At 55.3% G+C, this 25,461-nt stretch overlaps 4 protein-coding genes across 4 annotated transcripts; 2 read left to right on the plus strand and 2 right to left on the minus strand.

Moving 5' to 3' along the window:
* Positions 1 to 228: 228 nt before the first annotated feature.
* Positions 229 to 1,227, minus strand: DL89DRAFT_204181 (uncharacterized protein; the record flags this gene model as incomplete). The annotated part of the gene is made up of 1 exon (XM_040884042.1): positions 229 to 1,227. A coding segment is annotated over one exon (999 nt), but the record flags the coding sequence as incomplete, so codon positions are not given.
* Positions 1,228 to 11,573: 10,346 nt separating this feature from the next.
* DL89DRAFT_271717 (ribonuclease T2) lies at positions 11,574 to 12,680 on the plus strand. Its single transcript, XM_040888941.1, has one exon. The coding sequence runs from the start codon at positions 11,631 to 11,633 to the stop codon at positions 12,663 to 12,665; it is 1,035 nt and encodes a 344-aa protein (XP_040739409.1). The 5' UTR covers positions 11,574 to 11,630; the 3' UTR covers positions 12,666 to 12,680.
* A 15-nt stretch (positions 12,681 to 12,695) lies between these two features.
* DL89DRAFT_261749 (PLC-like phosphodiesterase) lies at positions 12,696 to 13,958 on the minus strand (the record flags this gene model as incomplete). Its single annotated transcript, XM_040885853.1, has 1 exon — positions 12,696 to 13,958. One exon carries the CDS (start codon positions 13,956 to 13,958, stop codon positions 12,696 to 12,698), a length of 1,263 nt encoding a protein of 420 aa, XP_040739410.1.
* Positions 13,959 to 25,125: 11,167 nt separating this feature from the next.
* DL89DRAFT_296811 (uncharacterized protein) lies at positions 25,126 to 25,426 on the plus strand (the record flags this gene model as incomplete). The annotated part of the gene is made up of 2 exons (XM_040890729.1): positions 25,126 to 25,158; positions 25,199 to 25,426. Coding segments are annotated over 2 exons (261 nt in total), but the record flags the coding sequence as incomplete, so codon positions are not given.
* Positions 25,427 to 25,461: the final 35 nt, after the last annotated feature.

The following is a 25,461-nucleotide window of genomic DNA, read 5'->3' on the forward strand; positions in this document are numbered from 1 at the left end:
AACTCATATTTTGTCATCAACAGAATGTGAAACTGAACCCCTTACGACTACCGATTGCGAAACCGAGGTTCCATCGACAAGCGTTGTGCCGACTGCAACTACCGACTGCGAGACCGAGGTCCCATCGACCACCGACTGCGAGACAGAGGCTCCATCCACCACTGATTGCGAAACCGAGGTTCCGTCGACGAGCGCTGTGCCGACTGCAACCACCGACTGCGAGACCGAGGTCCCATCGACTACCAACTGCGAGACCGAGGTTCCTTCCACTACCGATTGTGAGACAGAGGCTCCGTCGACCACCGACTGCGAGACTGAGGTCCCATCCACCACCAATTGCGAGACAGAGGCTCCATCCACCACTGATTGCGAGACAGAGGCTCCATCCACCACTGATTGCGAGACAGAGGTTCCGTCGACCACCGACTGTGAGACTGAGGTCCCATCGACCACCGACTGCGAGACTGAGGTCCCATCGACGAGCGTTATGCCGACTGCAACTACCGACTGCGAGACCGAGGTCCCATCGACTACCAATTGCGAGACTGAGGTTCCATCGACCACCAACTGTGAAACCGAGGTCCCATCCACCACTGATTGCGAAACCGAGGTTCCGTCGACGAGCGCTGTGCCGACTGCAACCACCGACTGCGAGACCGAGGTCCCATCGACTACCAACTGCGAGACCGAGGTTCCTTCCACTACCGATTGTGAGACAGAGGCTCCGTCGACCACCGACTGCGAGACTGAGGTCCCATCCACCACCGACTGCGAGACTGAGGTCCCATCCACCACCAATTGCGAGACAGAGGCTCCATCCACCACTGATTGCGAGACAGAGGTTCCGTCGACCACCGACTGTGAGACTGAGGTCCCATCGACCACCGACTGCGAGACTGAGGTCCCATCGACGAGCGTTGTGCCGACTGCAACTACCGACTGCGAGACCGAGGTCCCATCGACTACCAATTGCGAGACTGAGGTTCCATCGACCACCAACTGTGAAACCGAGGTCCCATCCACCACGGCTTGCGAGACCGAGGTCCCATCCACCACGGACTGCGAAACCGAGGTTCCGTCGACCACAGACTGTGAGACTGAGGTTCCATCCACCACGGTTTGCGAGACTGAGGTTCCATCCACCACGGTTTGCGAGACAGAGGTTCCATCCACCACGGTTTGCGAGACAGAGGCTCCATCCACCACGGACTGCGAGACAGAGGTTCCATCGACAAGCGTTGTGCCGACTGCAACCACCGACTGCGAGACCGAGGTCCCATCCACCACCAACTGCGTGACCAAGGTTCCGTCGACCACCGTTTGTGAGACAGAGGTTCCGTCGACGAGCGTTGTTCCGACTGCAACTACCGACTGCGAGACTGAGGTCCCATCCACCACCGATTGTGAGACTGAGGTCCCATCCACCACGGCTTGCGAGACCGAGGTCCCATCCACCACGGACTGCGAAACCGAGGTTCCGTCGACCACAGACTGTGAGACTGAGGTCCCATCCACCACCGATTGCGAGACAGAGGCTCCATCCACCACCGATTGCGAAACCGATGTTCCGTCGACGAGCGTTGTGCCGACTGCAACTACAAACTGCGAGACCGAGGTCCCATCGACCACCGTTTGCGAGACAGAGGCTCCGTCGACCACCGATTGCGAGACTGAGGTCCCATCCACCACCGACTGCGAAACCGAGGTTCCGTCGACCACCGATTGCGAGACAGAGGCTCCATCGACGAGCGTTGTGACGACTGCACCTACTGGCTGTGAGACTGAGGTTCCATCCACCACAGACTGCGAGACTGAGGTCCCATCCACCACGGACTGCGAGACAGAGGCCCCCTCGACCACCGACTGTGAGACTGAGGTTCCGTCGACCACCGATTGCGAGACAGAGGCTCCATCGACGAGCGTTGTGCCGACTGCAACTACTGGCTGTGAGACCGAGATTCCGTCGACCACCGATTGCGAGACTGGGGTTCCATCGACCACCGATTGCGAGACAGAGGTTCCGTCGACGAGCGTTGTGCCGACTGCAACTACCGACTGCGAGACTAAGGTCCCATCGACTACCAACTGCGAGACCGAGGTTCCGTCCACTACCGATTGTGAGACAAAGGCTCCATCCACCACGGTTTGCGAGACTGAGGTTCCATCGACCACCGTTTGCGAGACCGAGGTCCCATCGACCACCGACTGCGAAACCGAGGTTCCGTCGACCACCGATTGCGAAACCGAGGTTCCATCGACAAGCGTTGTGCCGACTGCAACCACCGACTGCGAGACCGAGGTCCCATCCACCACGGACTGCGAAACCGAGATTCCGTCGACCACAGACTGCGAAACCGAGGTTCCGTCGACCACCGTTTGCGAGACAGAGGCTCCGTCGACGAGCGTTGTGCCGACTGCAACCACGGACTGTGAGACCAAAACCCCCACTACAACAGAGTGCGATGCGGAACAGGTTCCTACCATCGTCACCCGGGTCATAACCACTGTGGTCACCGAGCTCGTTCCTATTTCCAAGTGTCCCGTATACTAGGGAACGAGTTCCATTTTGTTGATTGCGATTATACCAGGCAAACGTGCTCTTCGAGACATCGAATATATTACTTCAAACTTTTAAGCCCAATTGGCCGGGTCAGAGTCTTGCAGCAGCGACTGTCCCGTTGTGAGTGATGCGTGCAATATCGAGGCGGACAAACCGCTCGTACCATGCGTACAGCCTGGGTGCCTCTTCCTGAACCAGTGCGCGCTCGGGCATTGAGCACAGATCCGAGAAGATTGGGAACAGGAAGAGATCAGCCCAGGTCAGGCTCTTTCCAGCCAGGAATGTTTGGTCGCCGCCACCACCGCTGAGCTGGACAAACTGGCTCTCGAGCCCGCGCAAGATACCCTTCCCCTGAGTGACTGCGTCTTTGAGACTCTCTCGAATCTCCTGCTCGCTCACGCCCTTCCCCTCCATTGCCATGCGCGGCTTGCAGATTCCGTGGACGAGCCCACGGAAGGCATAGTCGCTAGCCATAGAAATCCACTGGCCAATGGCCAGGATGGTCGAGAAGTCTGCCGGCGTCAGCGTGCGCGCCTTGCCGCTGAACATGTGGTCGATATAGATGCGTATGGCTAGGGTCTCGTTTACAACAAACTCGTCATGGATAAGAGTTGGGATCCGGCCAAACGGGTTGTGCTTGTACGCTAGTTTTGCATGCGGTGCAGTGCGCAGCAGCTCGTACGGGACCTCGAGGTACTCGAGCGCCATGCGTACAGTGCGTGTGAACGTTGACAGCTCTACGCCAACCACTTGAACGACCATGTCTGTAGGGTAAGGAGCAGGAAATAATACAGTGCAAATAGGAAGCAAAGCAGAGAACTGGCTCGCGGCTGGGCTTCAAGACACTGTGGAGGGCTTGGCTGCCGATGCTGACGCATATGAAACTCAGGTGCAGATATTCCCGCAGTACAGCAATAGAAATAGCCGCCGGCTCATATGAACCGGCTCGGTGATTGTTCTGCTGCTCCATTCAATATGCGCTTCTACATTCCTTTGGATGGCCACTACTGTTTGTTGTCGTAGACTATTGCTGATGAGGCAATCATCAACGAGCGCGTGCATTCAAGTCTGCAGAAAATGGATGTTGAATGTATTCTACGCTCTCTGCATAGTTGGAGGTGGCAGGGATACATATTAAAGCTGTAGAGTGGTATTTGCGTATTTACTTAAGGAGTCTGTACTGGCTGTCTGCGACGGTAGCCTGTCTCTCAATGCACTCTTTAGACAGTGCCTCCTCGTCTGCTTGTCTGCGCACGTCCTTGTAGTATGGAACTGGTGAGCGGAAGCCGGGGCGGCCATGAATGTTGCCAGGAATATCAGCGATGCCCATGATAACCATGCGCTGGCGGAGCCAAATGGCGCCAAGCAAGACACAGAACGAAAAGAACAGCTCACCAGCCAGGATCCCGATGTTCTGGCCGACATGCGGGTAGGCACCGCTGGTGATCGTGCGGAAAAGCATGGTGCCGTTGTAGAAGGGCAGCACATGGAACAGGCGGAAGAACTTGGGCGCGGTCTCCAGAGGCACAATTGATGAGGCAACGTTCGGAATAAAGTGCGACAGAGACACAATGCCAAAGTACAGGGGCGGAACCATGAGCAGCAGTGCATAGATCCAGAGCGCCAGAGCTAGGACCACGGCGAAGACGGTGAACCAGATAGCAAAGAACTTGCCGGCGGTGTAGGTGAGTGCCAGGGTGTTGTAGTCCGGGCCCCTGTATGCCAGAAAGGCCAGAGAGGCGTAGAAGGAGAGCACACACACCCAGCAGGCAATCACTGCGACCCAGAACACAGCCAGGTCGCGGTAGCGGACCTTGAGGAAGAGCGCAAATGAGTTCAGTTTCCACCCAAGCATTGGGGCGAAGGTGCAGCCAAGGGAGACAAAGAACATGAAGGTGGCTGCAATGATAGAGATGGCGAAGCTGAACGGCGCGACATTGACTACCTTGTAACCGATGGGGCTGATCACTGCCGCAACACTAGGGTTGGCGCGCTGGGTGCCGGCAGCAGTTGTTTGCTTTAGTCGAGTGAGCGCACCTACCGAGAACTTGACGTTCGCCTTCATGATGCTAGCCGCCATGGAGCCTTCAATATAAACCAGGGTGACCATGGCGTTGCGCCCGGTGGTGTAAATGGCGGTGATTGCATCCGTAGGAACGTACTCGGTGCCCCGCAGCATCGCGCTGGTATAGCGCTCAGTCAGGCCTGGGTTGATGACCACGGCGCCCCAGCCATGTCTGCGCACAAATTCCTTGGCCTCGTCCACCGTGCTGACGCCGTCGTATCTAACGTAGGATGGCACGCCGTCGCCTGCCGGAGTTTGGAGCAGCAGCTGTGTGACATTGCCCCCGACGAAGCCACCATCAAGATCGATGACCTTGACATCGGTGTTCTTGACGTATGTCGTGCGCTTATAGTTGACGCCGTAGTACATGGATCCGACAAACCAGTGGATGCACGACATGATAACGACGATGAATATGTATGCCTTGGCAGTGCCCTTGACTGCACTCTGCATCGATGAATCGCGCATACCGACACGGCCCTCGTCCTCAGGCCGGTGTTTCCAGGAGCAAATGCCAAACATTATACTAGTGTGAGCAGTGTGTATGTACAAAGGAGAAGAAATTAATTACAAGCAAAAGAAGGTGGGGAGGAATGTGTATGTTGACCGGAGCTATCAAAACAAACCGTGTTCGTCCGAGACGCAGTCCGATTTATATCTGTCCATCCCACTGCGCGTGCCAAGAGCGCAGGAGCGTGAAAGCCAGAGCACCGCCGATTGCTGACAGCTGCAAATAGATATGCCCAACACTGGCCCCAACAAACAATCAATAGACGCTACAGCGTGAAAGGGCACCGAGGCGCCCGGCTGAAATATTGCTTACTGGAGAACCCGGGCGGTGGGAGTGTTGTGCCTCGGGCCCGCAAGCTTTCTGTATCCGGCCGCCAGGCGATGGATGGAAGGGCCCGGTGGCCCAACCCCGCCCTTGCAGCACGGATTTGGCACCCAAAGCCGACAAATTCCAGCCAAAATATCTGAAAGTGGTGTAACCGCGGTGACTGGCTGGCAGCCAATTGGCCGGAATTGGTCGTGCTCCGGCTCGAGCCGCGACCCAGAGGCTGGTGCTCCAGAGGCTGGCTGGCGGCTGTGACGTGGCTCGGGCTGTTGTGGCAACTTTGCATTTTCCACTAGCTGGACTCGGCTGACTCTGCTGTTTTCTAGCTTTCCAATACAACATTTGCCTGTAATTATGACAAACTCTGCGCGCAGCGATGACCTGGACATTCTCCAGCTCAGGGACATTCTTCGCGGTGAGCTCATTTCGGTACTAGACTCCGTACGTAGTTTCGCAGGAGAAGGCGCACTGGCGTGAGACGACATGCAGCTGACTCCACATGCTTCCCATGACGTAGATTCGCGGTTCAAAGGCGCTTGTTCTCGATCCAGACCTGTCCGGGCCGCTGAGCTTTATCGTAGACTTTTCGGTGCTTAAAGAGCATGGCGTGGAGAAGATATTTCTGCTCGACTCGATACCGCCAGAGACCGGCGCAATAAAGGGGCTGCTGTACTTTGCGCTGCCACACACCGGCAAGATGCGGACAATCGCAGAGCATATCCGGGCGGGCTCGTCGGCCAAGGAGTACTCGCTGCAGCTGGTTCCACGGCGCACGCTGCTGTGCGAGCGTGTGCTTGAGGAGGAGGGCGTTCTGGGCGACCTGACAGTAGGAGAGTACCGTATGGACTTTATTCCGCTGGAGGAGGATCTGTTGTCACTGGAGCTGCCGGCGACGTTCAAGGAGCTCTATCTGGAAGGTGACTTTTCGAGCATCTACTATGCGGCGCGTGGAGTCATGCGCTTGCAGGGCCTGTACGGGTTCTTCCCGCGGATAGTTGGAAAAGGCGACTTTGCGCAGATTTTGGCAGATACATTGACACGCATGCGCCTGGAGCTGACGTCGAGCAATCCGCGCGGGTCGTCGAGCAGTGCACTGGCAATGTCCAGCGTGTTTGACTCCATGGTGATTATCGACCGTGGCGTGGATATGGTAACGCCGCTACTGACACAGTTGACTTATGAGGGGCTTGTCAGCGAGGTGTACGGTATAAATAGCGGCTATGTGTCACTAAGCTCGCTGAATATGTCCGACGCAAACCAGGGGTCTGCCCCAGCAGCAGGGAGCTCGGCGACGCAGGCAGCGGCGGCAGCGGCAGCGCCCAAGCGCAAGCGCATTGCGCTGAACAGCTCCGACTCGATATTCAGCGATATCCGCAACATGAACTTTGCCGGAGTGGGCAGCCTGCTAAGCAAAATGTCTCGGCAGCTGCAAGATACGTACGAGAGTCGCCACAAGGCAAAGACAGTGCAGGAGATCCGGAGCTTTGTGGGCAAGCTCAATGGCCTACAGGCAGAACACCAGTCACTCAAAACGCATGTGTCGCTGGCAGAGACGATCCTTAAGCGGACCCAAACCGACGACTTTAACCACGTTCTGGAGATCGAGCAGTCGCTGGTTAGCAATGGCGACATTTCAAAGGACCAGCTGGCGTATCTCGACAAGTTGTTTGCGCTGGCAGACCCACATGCACCTGTGCCGGGCTGCAATGGTGAGCTCAAGGATACACCGCCAATCACTGCCCCCAACAGCATTCACAAGGTGCTGCGTCTAATGTGCCTGTACTCGCTATGGCGCGGGCCTAGTTTCAAGCAGAAGGTCTATGATGCGTGGTACGAGGAGCTGGTCGACGCGTTTGGCCATCACCACACCATCACGCTGGATAACCTGGAGACAGTTGGGCTGCTTGTGTCGCCTGCCAGCAGCAGTGGCGGCACGGCAGGCTCGACAGCAAAGTCATCGGCACTGAAGCTAGCGGCGGGTGGCGACGTCAGCAGTGCTGGCATTCTGAATTCCATTGTGCCGTCGACAAAACCACGGGACCCGGCACACTCCAACTCGCTCAGCTTTTTGCGAAAAACGCTGAACCTGGTCAACAGCGACGTGCGTGAGAATGACCCCGATGACATCTCATATGTCTACTCTGGGTATGCCCCGCTTTCAGTCCGTCTGCTGCAGTGCCTGGTGCGCGACCCAGCAGTATACACGTCGCCTTCAGCCGCCAGCCGGTATTCGTCGCTCCTCCGCGGTGGTGCGTCCAGCGACACGACTCGGCCAGCGCAGAAGGACCTGCAGTCGGGTGGAGTCAAGAGCGGGTGGAAGGGCTGGGATGATGTGTTGGCTGAGCTGCCCGGTGAAACAGTCGATGTGACCCAGTGGAGCGACCGCGAGGGCGACCTGCTCTCCTCAGACACAGTGGTGCAGCGACTGGGTGAGAAGGCGCCAGCAACGCTTGTCCTGTTCCTGGGCGGGTGCACGTTCACGGAGGTTGCGGCTCTGCGCCTGCTCTCGCAGCAGCACAACCACCGCTACATTGCAGCGACCACGCAGATCATCAACGGCAACAGCTTCATCGATTCGCTCATCCAGAAAGCAAGCAACTAGCAGACTGGATTGCCGGCTCCCACGACGCAGAGCTGACAACCTTAAACCAGCTCTGGTGGGCTAATCTCTTCAGTCGTTCGAGACATGTGGTTGGCACGTGGGTTAGTTTGCATTAGTGGAAATGATATGCTACATCGAGTGTGCCTGGCTGGAGCCAGTTTATATATGCTCACCCCCTGCAGCCGTACATCGGCAGACATGTCGCGAACCCCCCGCCTTGGATGAGCGAGTAATTCTCCGCACTGCCCGTATGCAAAGATGGAAGCGCAACCTGCCTGGACCAGACTGGTAAGGGAGGGGAAGAAGTCGGGACCTCCATCGATAGTGCACAGTGGACACGGGATAGGCCACAAGGAAGCGAAGCATGCACATGGCCCCTGTTGCCCGGTTGTCGTGACCCAACAATGCTATATAAGCAGCGACCGCGGCTGTAGAAATTTGATTTGAAGCATCTCATTACTAGAGCCCTCTGGTCCCTCTTCACACTTTTCTCGTTTAATCCAGCAACAGCTACAAGCACCGACAATGCGCCTTCTTGCCTCCTCGCTCCTCGCCGCCTCTGCAGCAATCTCAGCTATCAGCGCCCAGACCTGCTCAACCACCGTACTCTCGTGCTCGACCCAAGCCAGCAGCATGGACTCCTGCTGTGTGCCGACCAACGGCCTGCTCGTCCTTGTCCAGCAATGGTACAATGGCCTGGGTCCGGCGGATCAGTACACCCTGCACGGCCTGTGGCCGGATACCTGCACGGGTGGACTGACTCCCAGCAGCGGCTGTGATGCGAGCCGCGTCTACTCGAACGTCGGCACCATCATTCAGAACTACAACCCCACCCTCTACAACCAAATGAGCACGTACTGGCCGTCATACACTGGCGACAACAACAGCTTCTGGTCCCACGAGTGGAGCAAGCACGGCACATGCGTCACCACTCTTGACCCAAGCTGCTACACGTCCTACACGCAGTACCAGGACGTCAACGACTACTTTGCCCAGGTTCTGGGCCTGCGCAGCAAGTATGACTACTATAATGCGCTGAAGAACCGTGGCATTGTGCCAACCACGGGCAAAACCTTCACTGCCGCTGCGTTCAAGGCTGCGATCAAGGCCGAGCTGGGAATTGACGTCGTGCTCAAGTGCTCGAGCGGCACCTTGAGCGAGATCTGGACCTGGTTCAACGTGCAGAACAAGAGCACCTACGTCCCCACCTCGACCTGGGTCAGCGATACCTGCACTACCTTCACCTACCCGCCCAAGTACTAGTACTATTTTCTGCTTGGAACCGTCAATTACTTGGCGGGCTTACTAGCTGGTATTCCCCAATGAGATAAAATTTGCCCTCCTTGCTCTGAATGCAAAGTATAAAGCACGCTCATTTCTGAGATAGAGACGATAGCGAGAGCTGCATGCACTTGAATTCACATGTATCGGCTTCTTGAGCTAGCTGCATATCAGCAGTGCTGTTTGTTGTCAATTTTCCAGCTCGCTGGAGTAATAGTGCAATCGTCCTTGATAAATCGTGCGGTCCGCTTTCAGATGGCACTGCCTTATATGGGCCCTGGTCCAAACTAAAGGTCTAGGAGCTATTTCGCATGTAAGGCAGCAGGAGCCAAGGGCTGGGCAGCAGATCTCCGTGGGAATGATGGAAATCTCAAGTGTAGTCCATCTATGGCATTTATCTGCTGCTGTCCAGTACGCTTTACACCTCGCCACCAGCCTATCAGGAAGTCTGATAGGGATTGGTAGTGAGGCATGTCAAGTCCCTACGATGCTATCATGGAATACCATCCGAATGTTAGTAGATATACTGATGTGCAAGTGCCTAAATATATTGACGAGTGTCAATTGAGGAGCTTAACAGGTCCCCCAGCTTGGTGTAGGTATGCAGCCGCTTATATAGGTGCCTGGCAGCTCAGTGAGCGTGTGCTGTGTAGATCTGATCATGGATGAGAACTAATAAGCAATACATTTAGCCACTACCATACTGCATAAGTAGGTGGGCTGTAGTTTCAACCCCACCACTTTTGTGCTCGCTGTTATCTCCTGCTATCACTCCTGTAAAAGGAGCACAGCTGTAAAATGCATGTAGCTAATCTCCAAAGTCTTCTGCTATCAGCGAATCATCGCAGCTTCCAGCTGCTGCTACATAGGTTTGAACTCGCTTCAAGAGATTCCCTTGACAGTCCTGGCAAGGATACTATTTCTAGAGACCGACTGCCTAACGAATATGCACAGGCTAAAGTTAAAACTCCACAGGAACCCTCACAGCGGGATTGCCAAACGCTATTCTGTTCTTAGCATGTAGGCTGGAGAAGGCCCCAGTTTACAGGCAGCCACCACGCGGGAAATCCCAACTTTTATGGCGATATCCGAATCTTCAGAGACAGGTGTCTTTGCAGCATCGCATTAGCTTCTGCCATGAGTGGTCCCAATATCCATCGTGGATCCCTTGGCACAACCGGCGATCGCAGGCAGAGTTGCCCTGGAAATGGATACGTCGCCTGTATAAAAGGCAAGCTGGCTTACGCATCTGCCATGTAGATACTCATCATCATTAATTTCGGCAAACGCCTGCATTGTCAACAAGACTCTGCATTAACACGCAAAACATTTCTACCCTAACTCGATCCAGCTACCATGGGCTTCGCCTCGATCACTTTCCTCGCCTGCACCATTCTTGCTTCGCCTGACATCGTCATGGGTGCCTCGACTGGGTCCAAGGGGTCAGCGAGCTCAGCGAGGTCTGGGCGTACTTCAATGTCCAGGATTTGAACACCTACATTCCGACCCAGCCCAACAGCAAGGACTCGTGCGCCAGCAAGTTCCTGTACTTTAAAAAGTGACTGCATCCATTTTGTTGAATAAATAATCCTGATAATATGGAACCGCATTATAGCTGTTGCTGAAACTGTTCTGTAGCAATACCGTCTATTTTCTACCATGTCTCCACAGCAACTACACTAACTGCTAGCGTGTGTGCATTGTAAAGGCTGTTTCTCACAGCCGGATGAATGAATGCCATCGGAACCATCTACCACTGGCTCATCGCAAAACAGAAAAGTGTACGCTGAACCAGCCACCGAGAGGACTGGTTCCTGTTAATGCAGAGCCAAACCGCTGAGCTACATGTGGAGCATGCTTGACTCAATTTCAGAAAACTAAATGTATTCGAGGGCTGTATCTGCCAGTTGGGCTAGCGAATCTTGGTCTGCCAAAAACGGGTTTACAACACCGTTCTCTGCGATTACATTTAGAAATCTATTTTTATTGTGATTTTCTACACGAGGTTCTCGGAATAGAATCTGCTGCTGCTATACTCGGCAATCTCCTGGATCGGTCTCAAGGAGACCGATTGCCACAAAGAGGGCTGATGGGCTTTGTATGTGGTGAGCGTTCGTGCCAGCTCTTGGCTGGATCAGGGCAGTCAGGATAAGTGCCTGGATCCCACTAGGTGTCGGACATATAAAAAGGGTGGCAGAGTATGGATACAGCTTTCTCTTATCAACATCAACAGCATCCATACATTTGCATTCACATCAACTTCAACTGCATCAAAAACTCTTCAAAAATGCGTCTCATTCTGATTACCTTTATCGCCTGCGTCATTCTCCTGGCATACCCAGAAATTGTCCACGCGGCAAGGAACAAGGCCGGCAAGGAGACTTCCGCGTCGACGGGTAAGACCAGCAGCAGCACCACCAAGGGCGGGTCCAAGAAGCAGAGCACAGGTAGCGATAGCAAGGCCGGGAGCGGAAGCAAGACCTCGACCACTCCAACCAAGGACAAGAAGAAGGGCAGCAAGACACAGGCTGATGCCCCCAAGTCCTCGCCGCCAGCTGGCACCGCATCGTCGCCAAGTGAGGAGCAGACCATCGAGCCTGTTACCCGCGACAAGTGCCCATCAAAGCCCGAGTCGTGTTCGAGCAGCATCAAGGGACTGAGCACCTGCTGCTATGAGGAGTATGGAGTCCACCTGTTTTCGGTCCAGTGGGACAAGACGCTAAATCAGGCACCTGGATTCACCATCCACGGACTGTGGCCCAACACCTGTGCGAATGGGCCAGCACCGCCGTCTGGCTGCGGCAAGTCGGACCGTCGGCTGAAGAGCCCCAAGGTGACCGAGATTCTGAAGAAGAACGGCCTGCTTGATCAGATGAACATGTACTGGCCGTCGCGCGGTGCGAGCAACGGCCAGTTCTGGATGGAGGAGTGGAACAAGCACGGGACATGCGCCAGCACACTCAACCCCGAGTGCTATCCCGCACCGAAAAAGAGCAATGCTGATGCTGTCGAGTACTTTGGACGGGCACTGGAGCTGAACAAAAAGTATGACTTTTACACTGCACTCAAGGAAGGCGGGGTTGTGCCTGATGACAAGGAGACGTATACACCAAAGCAGATCACCGACGCGATCGAGAAGAAGTACAATATCGCAGTTGACCTGCGGTGCAACGGAAATGTGCTGAGCGAGATCCGCACGTTCTTCAACGTCAAGGACATCACCTCGTACGTGCCTATTGCTATTCCCAAGAACGAAGTTGGCGTGCCCAAGAAGCAGTGCACTGGCAACATTGTCTATCCAGCCAAGAACCCGCAGGAGTAAATATCTCAATTTGTACCAATAACATACGGTTTAAGCAGCATAGTAGCCCTTGCGCTGCTGGTTCTCCAGCTTGTTGGCGTAGAGGATGCGCAGGACGTTTGCCTCGACAATGTCCTCGACAAACATGTAGTCCATGCCCTGGTCAAAGAAGTAGAAGAACTCCTCGGTCTTGTTCTTGGGGCAGAATCCGCTGCGGCTGGCCGGTTTGATGCTTGGGTCCTGGCACAGGTACAGCATGTTCTGGTGCGAGTCGTAGAACGTGTACGGCGAGATCGTCATCCCGCGCTTGTGGATCTCCTTGGCCAGCTGGTCGGGCGCGATGAAGCCACCAAGGCGCTTGATCTCCTTAGGATCCCAGGTGATGTTCTGCGACTTCAGATAGGCCTCGGCGCCAGTGACAAAGAAGTCCTTCCACGGTGAGACGATCTTGGCGTACTTGGCAACCTGGTCGAGACCCTTGGGCGTGAAGAAAGCAGGCGTGTTCTCGTTCAGGGCAACGACAGGCACATCAGTGTGGCTGGACAGATACTTTGCCGTGTCCTGGTCAAAGCACTGCCAGACCGAGGGACCGACCTTGGTGCCGGCCGGCAGCGGCTTGACTGGCGCCAGCTTCAGGTCCTTGTGAGCCGCGGTGTTGATCTTCTTGGTGATCTTGGCCCAGCCGTAGTGGTTCAGCGTAATGATGGCGCGGTCCTCAAAGTAGCGGCTGTAGGTGCGGTTGGTGTTGTACAGCTTTGGCGACTTGAGCTCGGGGATGACGCCGAACGGACGGCCCAGCTTGACGGTCAGCTCGCGGATCGTCTGCAGGTACTCCTCGAAAGTCAGCAGCCCAAAGTAGCCGTTGTAGATCTGCGGGCGGAACGTCATGTTGGCCTGGTGTGTGCGCACCTTCTTGATGTCCTCCAGGGTCATGTCGTGGATAAAGTACTCGTTCTTGATGTCATGGAACGTGCCGTCGTCGTCGGTCCACGTGAGGTTGCGCCGGTACTTTTGCAGCTCAGGGATCTCCTTGGCGTTGGTCAGGTCGCCAATCCACTCGTTGTGGTTGACAACCAGGTGGCCGTCCTTGGTCAGAGTCAGGTCGGGCTCAATGAAGTCGGCGCCCTCGAGCGCGGCCTGCCAGTACGAGCCGAGAGAGTGCTCGGGCATGAATGCCTTCTCGCCGCGGTGCCCAACGAGCTGCGTCTTCTTGCCATCCAGCGTGTTCCACTTGAGATCGCGCGTGTCGTCGATGAAGGCTGATGTGGTGCCGATGATGGCCAGCGACGCGGAGGCGAGTGCGTGGATCCTCATTCTGTGGATTGTGATTAGAGCGACTAGGGCTATAGAAATAACTGATAGTGTGATAATCGGGGTGCGCGAGAACGACCGGTGGGGCTGGTACATGCGCGTCTGCTCCATTATATACGTGCGGGCGGGTAGCAGGAGGAGGGGCGGTCTGATGCTAATAGTACAGAGTGCCGAGCAACTTTCACGCGCGGGGATGGATGGGGGGCGAGCAAATCAGCGGTCTGGCAGCAATAATCTGTAGAAAAAACCGATTATGGAGGGAGGGCGATTGACATGTTGCGGGCAAACACTATAAGATTCGCACGAGGGCCAATGCGAGGTGGCATGAGCGCTGCTGCGATTCGCTACTGGTCTAGCACAGGGCCGCTTTGCAGATACCGCTTTTGTACTGTGATACCCGGCTGGCGATGGCGAGGTTCTTGATAATGTCATTACCGCATCTCTGAGCGCCAGCATTAGCGCACGTGCACTGTAATGTGGCCGCATACACACAAACGTGCGTGTCCGGCTGTGGCGACTAGAATTGGGGGAGGTGGAGTAAAGTCAACACTGGCAGAAACACATGGGGCGGGTTTTTGGCAATCGATTTGGCAGCCTGATCTGCAGCTTGCGGTTTCACAGGGATCGTTGCTCAGGAACACAGAAAAGGCTCGATCGATTGAGCAACAGCTGGCTAGCCAAAAGCATCTAGCTGTCCAAGCGCTGGTTTTGCTTGTTCTCGAGCTTGTTGGCAAAGAACGTGCGCAGGATGTTTGCCTCGACAATGTCCTCGACAAACATGTAGTCAGCGCCTTGCTCGAAGAAGTAGAAGAACTCTTCAGTCTTGTCCTTGGGGCAGAACCCGCTGCGGCTGGCCGGCTTGATGCCCTTTTCCTGGCACAGGTACGACAGGCTTTCCTTTGAGTTGTAGAACGTCCATGGGCACACCTCCATCCCGCGGCTGTGGATCTCCTTCACAAGCTGGTCGGGGGCTATGAAGCCGCCCATGGCCGCGATCTCGGTGGCATTCCATGTCACGCCCTTTGCCTTTAGCGAGGCTTCGGCGCCAGTGACAAAGAAATCTTTCCAGGGAGCCACAATCTTGGCGTATTTGGCCACGGCGTCCAGGCCCTTGGGTGTGAAGAAGGCTGGCGTGACATCGTCGAGTGCAGCAACAGGCACATCCGTGTTGTTGGCAAGGTACGCAGAGGTGTCCTGGTCAAAGCACTGCCAGACAGCTGGGCCTAGTGCAGAGCCAGCAGGCAGGGGAGCAACCGGGCTCAGAATGAGGTCAGAGTGCTGGCTCTTGTCGATGTTCCCTGTAATGTTCGCTAGGCCATAGTGGCTCAGAGTAATGATAGCACGGTCCTCAAAGTAGCGGGGATAAGGACGGCCCATGTTGTAAATCTTGGGCATCTTGAGTTCCGGGATGGCACCAAACGGCCGGCCCAGCTTCACCGTCAGCTCGCGCATAGTGCTCAGGTACTCGTCAAAGGTCAGCAGCCCAAACAGACCATTGTAGATCTGCGGGCGGTACTCCACATCGGACTGCATGACCCGCACCTTCTTGATGTCTTCCAGGGTCATGTCAAAAATGAAGTACTCGTTGGTCAGCTCGTAGACATGGCCGCTGGAGTCAGGCCAGGTGATGTTGCGCTTGTATTTCTGCAGCTCGGGAATGTCCCGGATGTTGGTGGTTTCGCCCAGCCACAGGTTGTGGCTAACAACGATCTGGCCATCGCGTGTCAGGGCAAGATCGGGCTCGATGAAGTCGGCGCCCTCGAGCGCTGCCTGCCAGTACGACGCATACGTGTGCTCAGGCACAAATGCACGCTCGCCGCGGTGGCCGATGAGGCGTGTCTTCTTGCCGCCAAGAGTGCTCCACTTGAGGTTGCGTGTGTCGTCAATGAAGGCAGCCGACAGGCCCACCAGCGACAAGATAGCGACGGCGATATCGTTGGTTCTCATGGATGAGTTATCGAGGAAATGCAAAGGTGTAATAGCAAAGGGACGAATGAAGATGAAGCAGCTCTCTCGGGAAGACATGCTTATAAAGCATTCCACACCTTGCCAGTAACATGCGGTAAAAATACTGTTGCGAAGCTGCCATCGATTGTTGACAGCCGCAGGAGAGGCTCAACAGCACGATTGCAGAGAGGAACATGGAATGTTCACGAGAGTTTGGCAAACAACACAACATGCACTTTTCCAGCAGAAGCGAGTGACAGGATGTGTCAGTCGATCTCGGTCTGGGTTGTATTGGGCTGGCATCAACCGGCGCATAACGGCACCTGCTGGTGCATAAACCGGTTCCAAACTGACGGGATGTTTACGAATCACAGCAGAAAATCTAATCAGTTATGTTTCATGCACGGGCGTTGGCAATCTGAAGGACTAAAATGTCGGTGGCACCAGCCAGCTTGAGCTGGTCCATCTTGTCGGCCAGCTGCTTCTTCTCGACCATGACGCTGACGGCAACCCACCCGGGCTGCTCCAACGACGTGACGGTGGGCGCCTGGCGGCCTGGCGTAATCGCGCAGGCCCTCTCGAGCCCCTCGCGGGCAATGTTGTACTGGCACAGCACAAACCGGCGGGCGGTCATCACGCCCTCGACACGCTGGCGGATGATCTGGGCCATGTCGGGGAAGCGCATGTGCTTGTTGGTGATCAGAACCGACTCGGTATCCAGGATCGTGTCGATGGCGTGCAGGCCCGCGGCGCGCATGGTGTCGCCAGACTCAACCAGATCGACGATGCCGTCGGCCAGGCCAAGTCCACATGCAGCCTCGACACTGCCCGACACAAACCGCACCTGCGTCCTCATCTCGTCCTCGCTGACACCTTCCAGCTCAGCAAACCGCTTCCGCGTCAGGTTGATGAAGCTGGTCACGATCCGCTTGCCGACGAGGTCCTGGGCTGAGGCTGCCGCGCTGGCTACCGGCGCCTGCACCTGCAGCTTGCATTTGCCAAATCCAAGGCGCATCAGCTCGGTCACGTCCTCCTCGGTCTGTGACTCGCGGATAATGTCCAGGCCTGTGATTCCAATGTCGATGTTGCCCTTGGCCACGTATGTGGCGATATCGGCGGCCGGCAGGAACACCAGCGCAATTGGGAGGTTTGAGACCAGAGCAATGTCGTGGCGCGGCTTGCGGTTGAACTCGATGCCAATGTTGTTGAGCAGGCCCAGGCAGTGGTCGTACAGGCGGCCCCTTTTTCGGCACAGCAAAGAGCATGCGGTCGCCGACGTCTGGCAGTGAAGTGGTCAGGGACATGGTTCAAGCGATCGGAGATACGTTTACAAAGGACGGAGGGAAAAAGCAGCAGTGCTGATAATGAATGGAATGGCGACTTTGAAGAGGAGAAAGGGAGAGCAGGCTCTCTGTGGAGCCTCCATTCTCGGGTGGCGACGAGGGCAAATTGGAGAGCGCACTTTCCAGTGACTCATAAGGCTAGAGCAAAATATTTGAGCACGGTTGTTCTGATGAGCCACCGGTCCGCAGGCTTGTCTTTTTCTGGCTTCAGGACCACAGTCCCTCCTACTGCAAACAGCGGGAAGCAGACCCTGGGGGTTAACGTGAGTGTGTATCAAAATGCGCTAACGAAAAAGAAGGGTCACACAACTCTACTCCTACGAGGGGCTGCCCTTGGGCGCGGCCTCAACCAGGGCAGGCTTGCTCTTGGCAGACTGGCGCTTCTGGTTATCAGTGACCGACGAGAACACAGTCAGTGCCTGGGCAACCATGCCAGAGATATCGTTGGCAGACGCAGGCACAACAATTGTGTTGGACTCCTTGGCAATCTTGCCAAACGCCTCGACGTACTGCTGCGCAACATGCAGGCCAGCAGCCATCTCGCCGCCATCAGATCCACGAATGGCCTTAGCGACGCGGGAGATGGCCTCCGCCTCCGCCAGCGCGGTCTGCCGGATCGCCTCGGCCTCACCAAGGGCCAGGTTGATCTGCTGGGCCTTCTCGGCCTCGGACGCCAGAATCTGCGCCTGCTTGGAGCCCTCGGCCACGTTGATGGCTGCCTGGCGCGCTCCCTCGGACTCGAGAATCTGCGCACGCTTGCTGCGCTCGGCTGAGACCTGCGAGTGCATGGCCTCGACGACCTTGGACGGCGGGTGGATGTCGCGGATCTCATAGCGCAGGCAGGCGATGCCCCACGACTCGGACGCAGCGTTGATGGCGTTGACAATGTTGTGGTTCAGTGTGTTGCGCTCGGCCAGCGTCGTGTCCAGCGTCATCTGGCCAATTTCCGCACGCATAGTTTGTCTGCGCCAGCTGCGCGACCGAGAACTCGGCGTCGGCCACGCCGTACGACGCCTTGTACGGGTCCATGACGCGGTAGTACAGGACGCCGTCCAGCTCCAGCGTCACGTTGTCCTGCGTGATGGCGCTCTGCGTCGGGATCTCCACTGCCACTTCCTTCAGCGACTGTGTGTAGGCGATGCGGTCCAGGAATGGCACCAAGATGGCCAGCCCGGGGTCAAGGATCCGCGAGAACCGGCCCATGCGCTCGACCACCCACGCCTCCTGCTGGGGCACAAACTTGACAATTGTGTTCGACGGCAGGCGGCGGCGGGTTGGCTGCCCGAGCTGCGAGCCGCGCGCTCCGCCATTGCTGCTGTTGCGGAAGCCGAGGCCTTGCGAGCTCGTTGCCATCAGCCGTGACTGGCACAGTGCGCCCAGGAGCGCCGGCGTCCGCTGCGTTGCCAGACGCGCATTTCGCGAAGCGAGAGAAACAAGAGAGTTCATTGGGAAAAGGGACGGGTTGGGAATTCAAAAAAGTATCAGCACAGAAGAGCGAAGAGAGAAAGACGGGGCGTCTTGGCAAAACAATCCAGGCCCTGCTGGCTGGCTGGCGCGTCGCTTTTTATACGCAAGCTGATGACGTTGGTGCAGCGCTTGGGCTTACGGGCATTGCAGATCTGCGGTGATGGAAATCAGCATTCAAGCAGCCGAGGGTTTATTGTAAAGCAGCTTGCCCTGGCTCCGGTCTGGCACCCGTTGGCATGTACGTGCAGACCCACCATAGGACACCTGGTGCCATGTCTTGGCACATTTTCGGGGCCAGCGGCCATCGCCTCGACTGTCGATATCCACCTTCGCATCAGTCGCCAGCCCCCCATGCAGCCTGCAATGCTCGGGAATTCAGAGCAGCACTGATCTATGGATTACCAATCACACCAATCAAATCTCCATATCAACATATCGATCTTTTTTCGAGCGGGCCGATCAACAGGCGGGGCAGCTTTGCCTCAGCATATCTTCCGACAGCCTGTCTCCACTTCCTCCAAATTTCAACAATCAAAGATAAATGCTGTCTCGCGGAGCCTTGTCAATTCAGGCGCGCGCCTTGAAGGGAATCGCCCGTGCCACACCCTGCATGCAGACCCGTGCCGAGAGCACAGACGCGGCCAGCAGCGAATACCAGGGATCAAAGAACTACGTTCCTGGCAAGCAGGGCTACGCGCCAGGGTTCCCGCCGCCCAGAAACTGGCCAGCGGAGCCACGCGAGCCGCCTAAACCGCAGCTTGCTAGCGACCTGGCTGTGCCGACCACGAAGAAGCAGATTGACAGCCGCTCGTCCAACCCGGAGCAGAACGCGACGCGTCTGTACAAGCAGAAGCTGCGCGAGATGCGCTTCAGTTACCAGTACGACCACCTGGTTAAGCAGCAGGTGAAGCGCGAGCAGCAGGAGGAGAGCCTCGAGCGGGTGAAGAGAGTACCAGGCCAATCGCAAGGAAAAGCTGCGCCAGGCAGTGGATCGAGTACGACACCAAGGTGCGCTCGGACCCGCTGTCTGCTGAGAACGTGCTGAACTCGGAGGGCAAGACTCTGCTGAGCAACATCCCCGGCGAGGAGTCGCACGCTGATCAGCACCAGCCCGCAGTCGAGGCCTCCGAGGAGGACAGCGCCAACGAGGCTGTTGCCAAGCCCAGCGCTGGCCAGCCCGGCTACAAGCTGGCTCCGCCGCGCGTGTCCATTTCCATCCCGAAGGAGGCCAATGAGCTGCGGGCCCAGGAGCGCACGCGCAAACCGCGAGCTGACGCAGGAGCGCCGCCACGAGCAGAAGGTGCAGGCGCTGATGGCCCTGTTCCACGAGGCAGAGTCGTTTGTGCACTACCACAAACCTGGAGAAGAAGATTTACGAGTTCACCAACCTGCTGTCGGTGTCCCACCGCACTCTCGGCGAGCTTGTCGACGACATGAACTCCAACGGCGGCGTCACAACGTCTCCCGAGGTCGCCAGGCGCACAGTCGAGCTCCGCAACACCCTGCAGGGCACAACCGGCCGCAAGGCGAGATGGGCATGGATGGGCTGATCGAGTGGCTCGACTCGCACCCCGAGGACGCCGACGGCATCCACCACCTTGACACCAGCGGCGATGCCACAAAGAAATAGGACCGCATAGAATAGCTCAACAACCCCTCAAAAGCAATACTATATTCAACAACCACTAGAACATGGCAGCAGCCAGAGCCAGAAACTCATCCTTGGCTCATGCCGATTCCTCTGGCCAGCTTTGCCGAGCCAGCCAGCATGTCTTGCAGCGACTCGTGCAAGCAGCGGAGCATTAGCCTCGGCCAGATCTGAGCCACCCGAGGTCTGCTCCAGATCCACGCCTGCGCGCTCTGGCTCCTGTTCTTCATCGTCATCATTCTCGTCGCTGTCGTACATGTTCCAGTAGTCGTCCTCGGAGCCTTGGCCACTTGCTGCTTGGGCATCAGCCTGCTTTTTTGGCTTCTTCTCGACTGGCTTGTCTGGCTGCGGGAACTGGTCCCAGTAGTCGCCATCCTCGTCGCCCTGCAGGCTTTTCGGTGAGAGCGTGCACTCGTTGCAGGTAGTCGGTGTCGGCCTCGGAGACCGTAGTTGCAAACTCTGCAAGCTCATGCGAGCCGCTCCCAAATTCGCAGGTATTAAAGTATGTCCATCTCCCCATCCTCCCACGACAAAATAGCAACGTATGTCATCTCTGACGCATTGTCCATCGAAACTTTTGCAAAACGGAATAATCGCATGGATAGTATCTGGGTCCTTGCGCATGTATGCAACGTTGCTGGGCGACAAGAAGCTCGGGATCCCAGCGCTCTCCTTCAGCCGATCAGCAAGAACATTTCGAATGTATCTGCCCGTTCCATCATCCTGCCACTGGAGTGCCCGGGTCAACCTGGGCGAAAAAACTCGTCGTTGAGCTCTTGAATGGCGCTGCTCACTGGTCCAAGGAAATCCCACCGCTGGTGCAATGCCACCGACGATATTTCCAGCAAGCCGTCGATATTTGTATCTGCGCGCATGCAAAGGCATCGAAACGCTGTTTCTACCACATCCCGGGCGTGGTCGGCGTCTGCTGTTTCTGTCAGGAGTTGGCTTGCTTGTCATTTGCGATTAAATAATGAGATGAACAGTCATTTCTGACAAATGCCCGTGCACATCTGAAAAGTGTGGCTGAGTGATTTGCTTGTTCGGCCCTTATGGCAGGCAGAAGCGCTGCTGCCCATGGTGGCGCGTAGACTATACCAGAGTGTGCCACATGTGATGCAGTGCGCACATATATTTCCATGTAGATGTATATGGCCCTCCGTTGACTTGCTTTAAATGTTAATTAATATCTAGGCAGACTCCAAATGCCTAGGTAAAGCTAATGCGGTATTTCAAGATTGGGCACTAAGGCACTCTGTATGCAATACTCTCACTCTTGGCGCTCATTGCCACTTACTCCACGCGTTGCTTATACGCAGATACAATAACCACCACTCCCGTTTGGCCAATATTTCTCTGCAGACGGCTACGGTCGCAAACACCACAAGAAATGTCCTAATGCGCTATCCGCATATGCAATAGTTATTGTGGTTCCAAATCCACATGATTTCAGGAACCCACGGATCAAGTCCTTTAGACCACAATGGCCATCCATACTATTCCAAGCGACTGGCACCACTACTTAGACGGGCACTCGCCCTTTTCACCTGGCGATTCCTCCTTCCTTCTTTCATATAGCATATTTCATACGTTCAATATACGTCGTGGAAAGGTGCCTGGAGAGTAGACGTATTCCAGACAGTTGCAGGAGGCTGCCTATCTAAGTGTATCGTATCCGAGACACAACAGCTGTATTCACTGTTAACACAATTGCCTCCACCGATATGCCCAGGGAAATACATCTTTGTAATATATTGCCATTCTCATTTCTGCTTTTACAGCTACAGCACCGTATTATCTCCTGCTGTTACCTAGTGCACTCCATCTCACAACACATTGTATTGCCATTCAGGCAACTCCATGCCCTTCACCACCATGTACAGGTCCAAACCCTCACGTATAAACATTGTGGACTGGAACGGCCCTATCCTCACTTTTTCTCCTCAGCAATATCTAAATATATTCATTCCATAAAGCTCATAACTACTGGACTCGCCAAAGGACAACACACTGGAGAGCACGTTTCACTAGGGATGAGCTTCTGAAATGGGGGCTGCGCTGTTATTAATGCAATGTCTGCTTCTCGTGCTTGGTAGTCCACAAGCAATCATCCCAGTCGATTTGTGGAGCTATGCCTCTATTCGCTCAAGTGGCACCTGACACAGTTTACATCTGCAGTGCGCAGTACCAGAATCCTGGCGCGCTAGCGATCTGGTGATCCGATTGCAGCTAAAATCAGTGATCACTAGATGCTGATCGAATTACCCGCTGAAATGTGGCTCGCCCGCTCACGCGCGTCTTTGCTGCTTTTGCGAAGGCGCATCCACTGCTGAGACGGTAGATTTCCTTCTTTTCAAAACAACTCTAGTTCGTTTTATCAAAAATGGTATGAAACTCGCTACGTTGGATGCAACCTGGGAAATCTTTGCGAGGAGGCTCCGGATATGATGGATGTGCAGAGATATTTTCTGGTGCCGATGACTATGCTGGACTGGCCGGAATTCCTGGAATCTGAGAATGAGCTTAATGCGAAGAAGCTGCGAAACACCGCAGAGTGGTTAATGCCTCCTGTGGAAATTCATGTTCTCATGAATGCCGGCGGGTCCAAATTCAGTGCTGTGCCAACGACTGGCTGTGCTGGACGACTGGCCAGTACCATTAGCGATCAGACAGAGCTCAGAGCGGGCACTAATTGCAAATGCATTGTCTTTTCCTTCTGCTCCCCTCTGTAGCCCTCGCAGAAGACGTTCAACATCAAGCGCAAGCTGGGAAAGAAGGCCAAGCAGAACCGGCCCATCCCCACCTGGTTCCGCTTCAAGTCGGACACCACCATCCGGTAAGTGCTTGGGAGATACTGAGGGTTTGAGCGTGAACAGCCACGCGCCTGCGTCACACACCTTTGCTGATTCTGTACACCCCCTGGTTTCATTTTTGTAGCTACAACGCCAAGCGTCGTCACTGGCGCCGCACCAAGCTGAACCTCTAAGCAGCGCGGAAATTTCATGGCTTCAATAAATTTCCATTTGCAAGATGGGCAATAAAACAGCTGTTTGAATACAATAGAACCTGAGCAGTTGCCACCATGACTGTCGGCTGGTACTGGACCTAGTGTGTTTGTGCATGTGGTTGATGCTGATGCGATTAGGTAAGCCTAGCGATAATATGAAGCAGCTCCATATTTTTTGAACCGTTTGCGTAATGCCAGGTGCGACGCTATTGACGTCACAGCCAGGTATTGAGCCTGAGGGAGGGGTAGTTCACAACCACAACTCTCAGCAATCGAATCATGGTAGTACTGGAATTGCTCTGCTCGCGATGCGAGCTCGGTTGCTAGTCAGCATGGGTTGACACGTCGATAAGAGCATCACGGCGAACCGGTCATTTGAACGTGTCGGATGGTTGTTGGTGCAATGTCGATCATGGACATCTCCCACCTTGGTGGCCTGCTCAGCGCAGGCGTTTCAGCGCTGGTTCGCTGCTGCACGCCTCTTGCGCAGGTTCTTTGTTGCAGGGGTGGTGCCAGAAGCATCGGCAGCAATGGCCGTAAAGCGACGGAACCGTTCAGGAATACTGCCTGAATCACAGAGTGACTGGAAAATGAGCCTGAAGTTTAGAACTGCTGCGAGATCGCGGTTCAAGAGCCGAGACGAATAGGCTCGCCTGTATTGTGCCATGGCCCGCTTACATGACTCGCTTGTACAGCGGAGAAGGCCATGGCACTTCACAGTTGGGTTCTTCGATCTCTGGTAGGGCCGCGGATTGGGAACATGCCGGAATGTCTGCAGCGACTTTTCGCAGCAGAACGGGCACATCGACGATGTCCGGAATTCGTCGATCAGATAGACTTCAAAGCCATGGTGCTTGAACTTGTCGCGCCATCCCTTGCCACGAATCGGCGCATGGTGTGGGCCATCGGCGCACTCCAATTGCCCATGATCAGCACTGGGTCTGGACCGAACTTGCTCCGGAGTTTGCGGCAAGCCTGTGGTCTGCACGGGCCTGGTTCATGAATGAATCAAGGCGCAGCTTGCGGTGAAGCGGGTACACCTTGGGACTGGTCCCGACACCCGGATGGGCCTTCCAGCGCCTCTGGTGCTGCTTGTTTGACTTAGTGGGCTGCTGCTCTGGTAACCTTCGCGCTGTCATCGTGTTGGCATAAAACGGTGCTAGGACACACCGCACAGATGCACGGGCAGCAACGTAGGCACGGAATTTTGCTGGGCTAAGGGTCCGGCAGCAGTGCTTGGAAAGCTCTGCCTCTGCTATGCGTGTGGTGTCGAAAACCAGTTTCCCCATCGACGTTACATGATTGACATATTCCTCATTCCAGATCAGGAGATATCGTCAATTACTAGTACCTGCTTCTACAATTCCCTGTAGGTGTCATGACGATTAATCTCCTGTCCGCGAAGACCCTCTTTCTCCTTTCTAGTTCATTGTTTCTATGGCACCCTTTTGAAGTGGCTATAAAATGGCCACTTCAGACAGTGCCGTTGTTGAAAAATCATCAGCTTTTTACACCTTAACAGCCTTCATCTGCTGTATAGAATATAGGCGGCTACCGTCCTCGTCGGCAACCGGAGTTGCAATGGGTTTTCTTCAAATGCCAGGGTTGCATTGGAGCAGTTCCAAAATATAGATCTGCTGGTGATCGCAATTGATCAGATTACGATTTTTTTTTTGCTGAATATGCGATTTTTTCAGATATTGGCAAAAAGTTCAACTTTGTATCTGTAGCCTGCATTTTTACATAAAACTTCGCAAAATGGGTGGACAACGGAAGGCCATGAACAGGCGTGTAGCATCCACACAAAAAGCAGACCAAGCCTAGCACGAAGGGCAAGAAATCAGACCTACCGCAATCATCATACGACGTCTTCGAAGCCTCCGACAACTCTGAGGCAGAGCAGCTGACAAACCGGCGGCAGCTGGAGCGTGTTGATGTGCGTGACTACGAGGTTGACGAAATCGACTCTTCAGACGACGAGGATATCGACAGCGACGGCGCGTTTGATGAGAGCGATGAAGAGCAGTTTGGCTCGTATAAAACCAAGACGGCCAAGGGAGTCACGTTTGATCTGTCTGAGGACAGCGATGGAGA

Source organism: Linderina pennispora (assembly GCF_002104995.1).
Source record: "Linderina pennispora strain ATCC 12442 chromosome Unknown DL89scaffold_57, whole genome shotgun sequence".
NCBI classification, from domain to species: Eukaryota; Fungi; Kickxellomycota; class Kickxellomycetes; order Kickxellales; family Kickxellaceae; genus Linderina; species Linderina pennispora.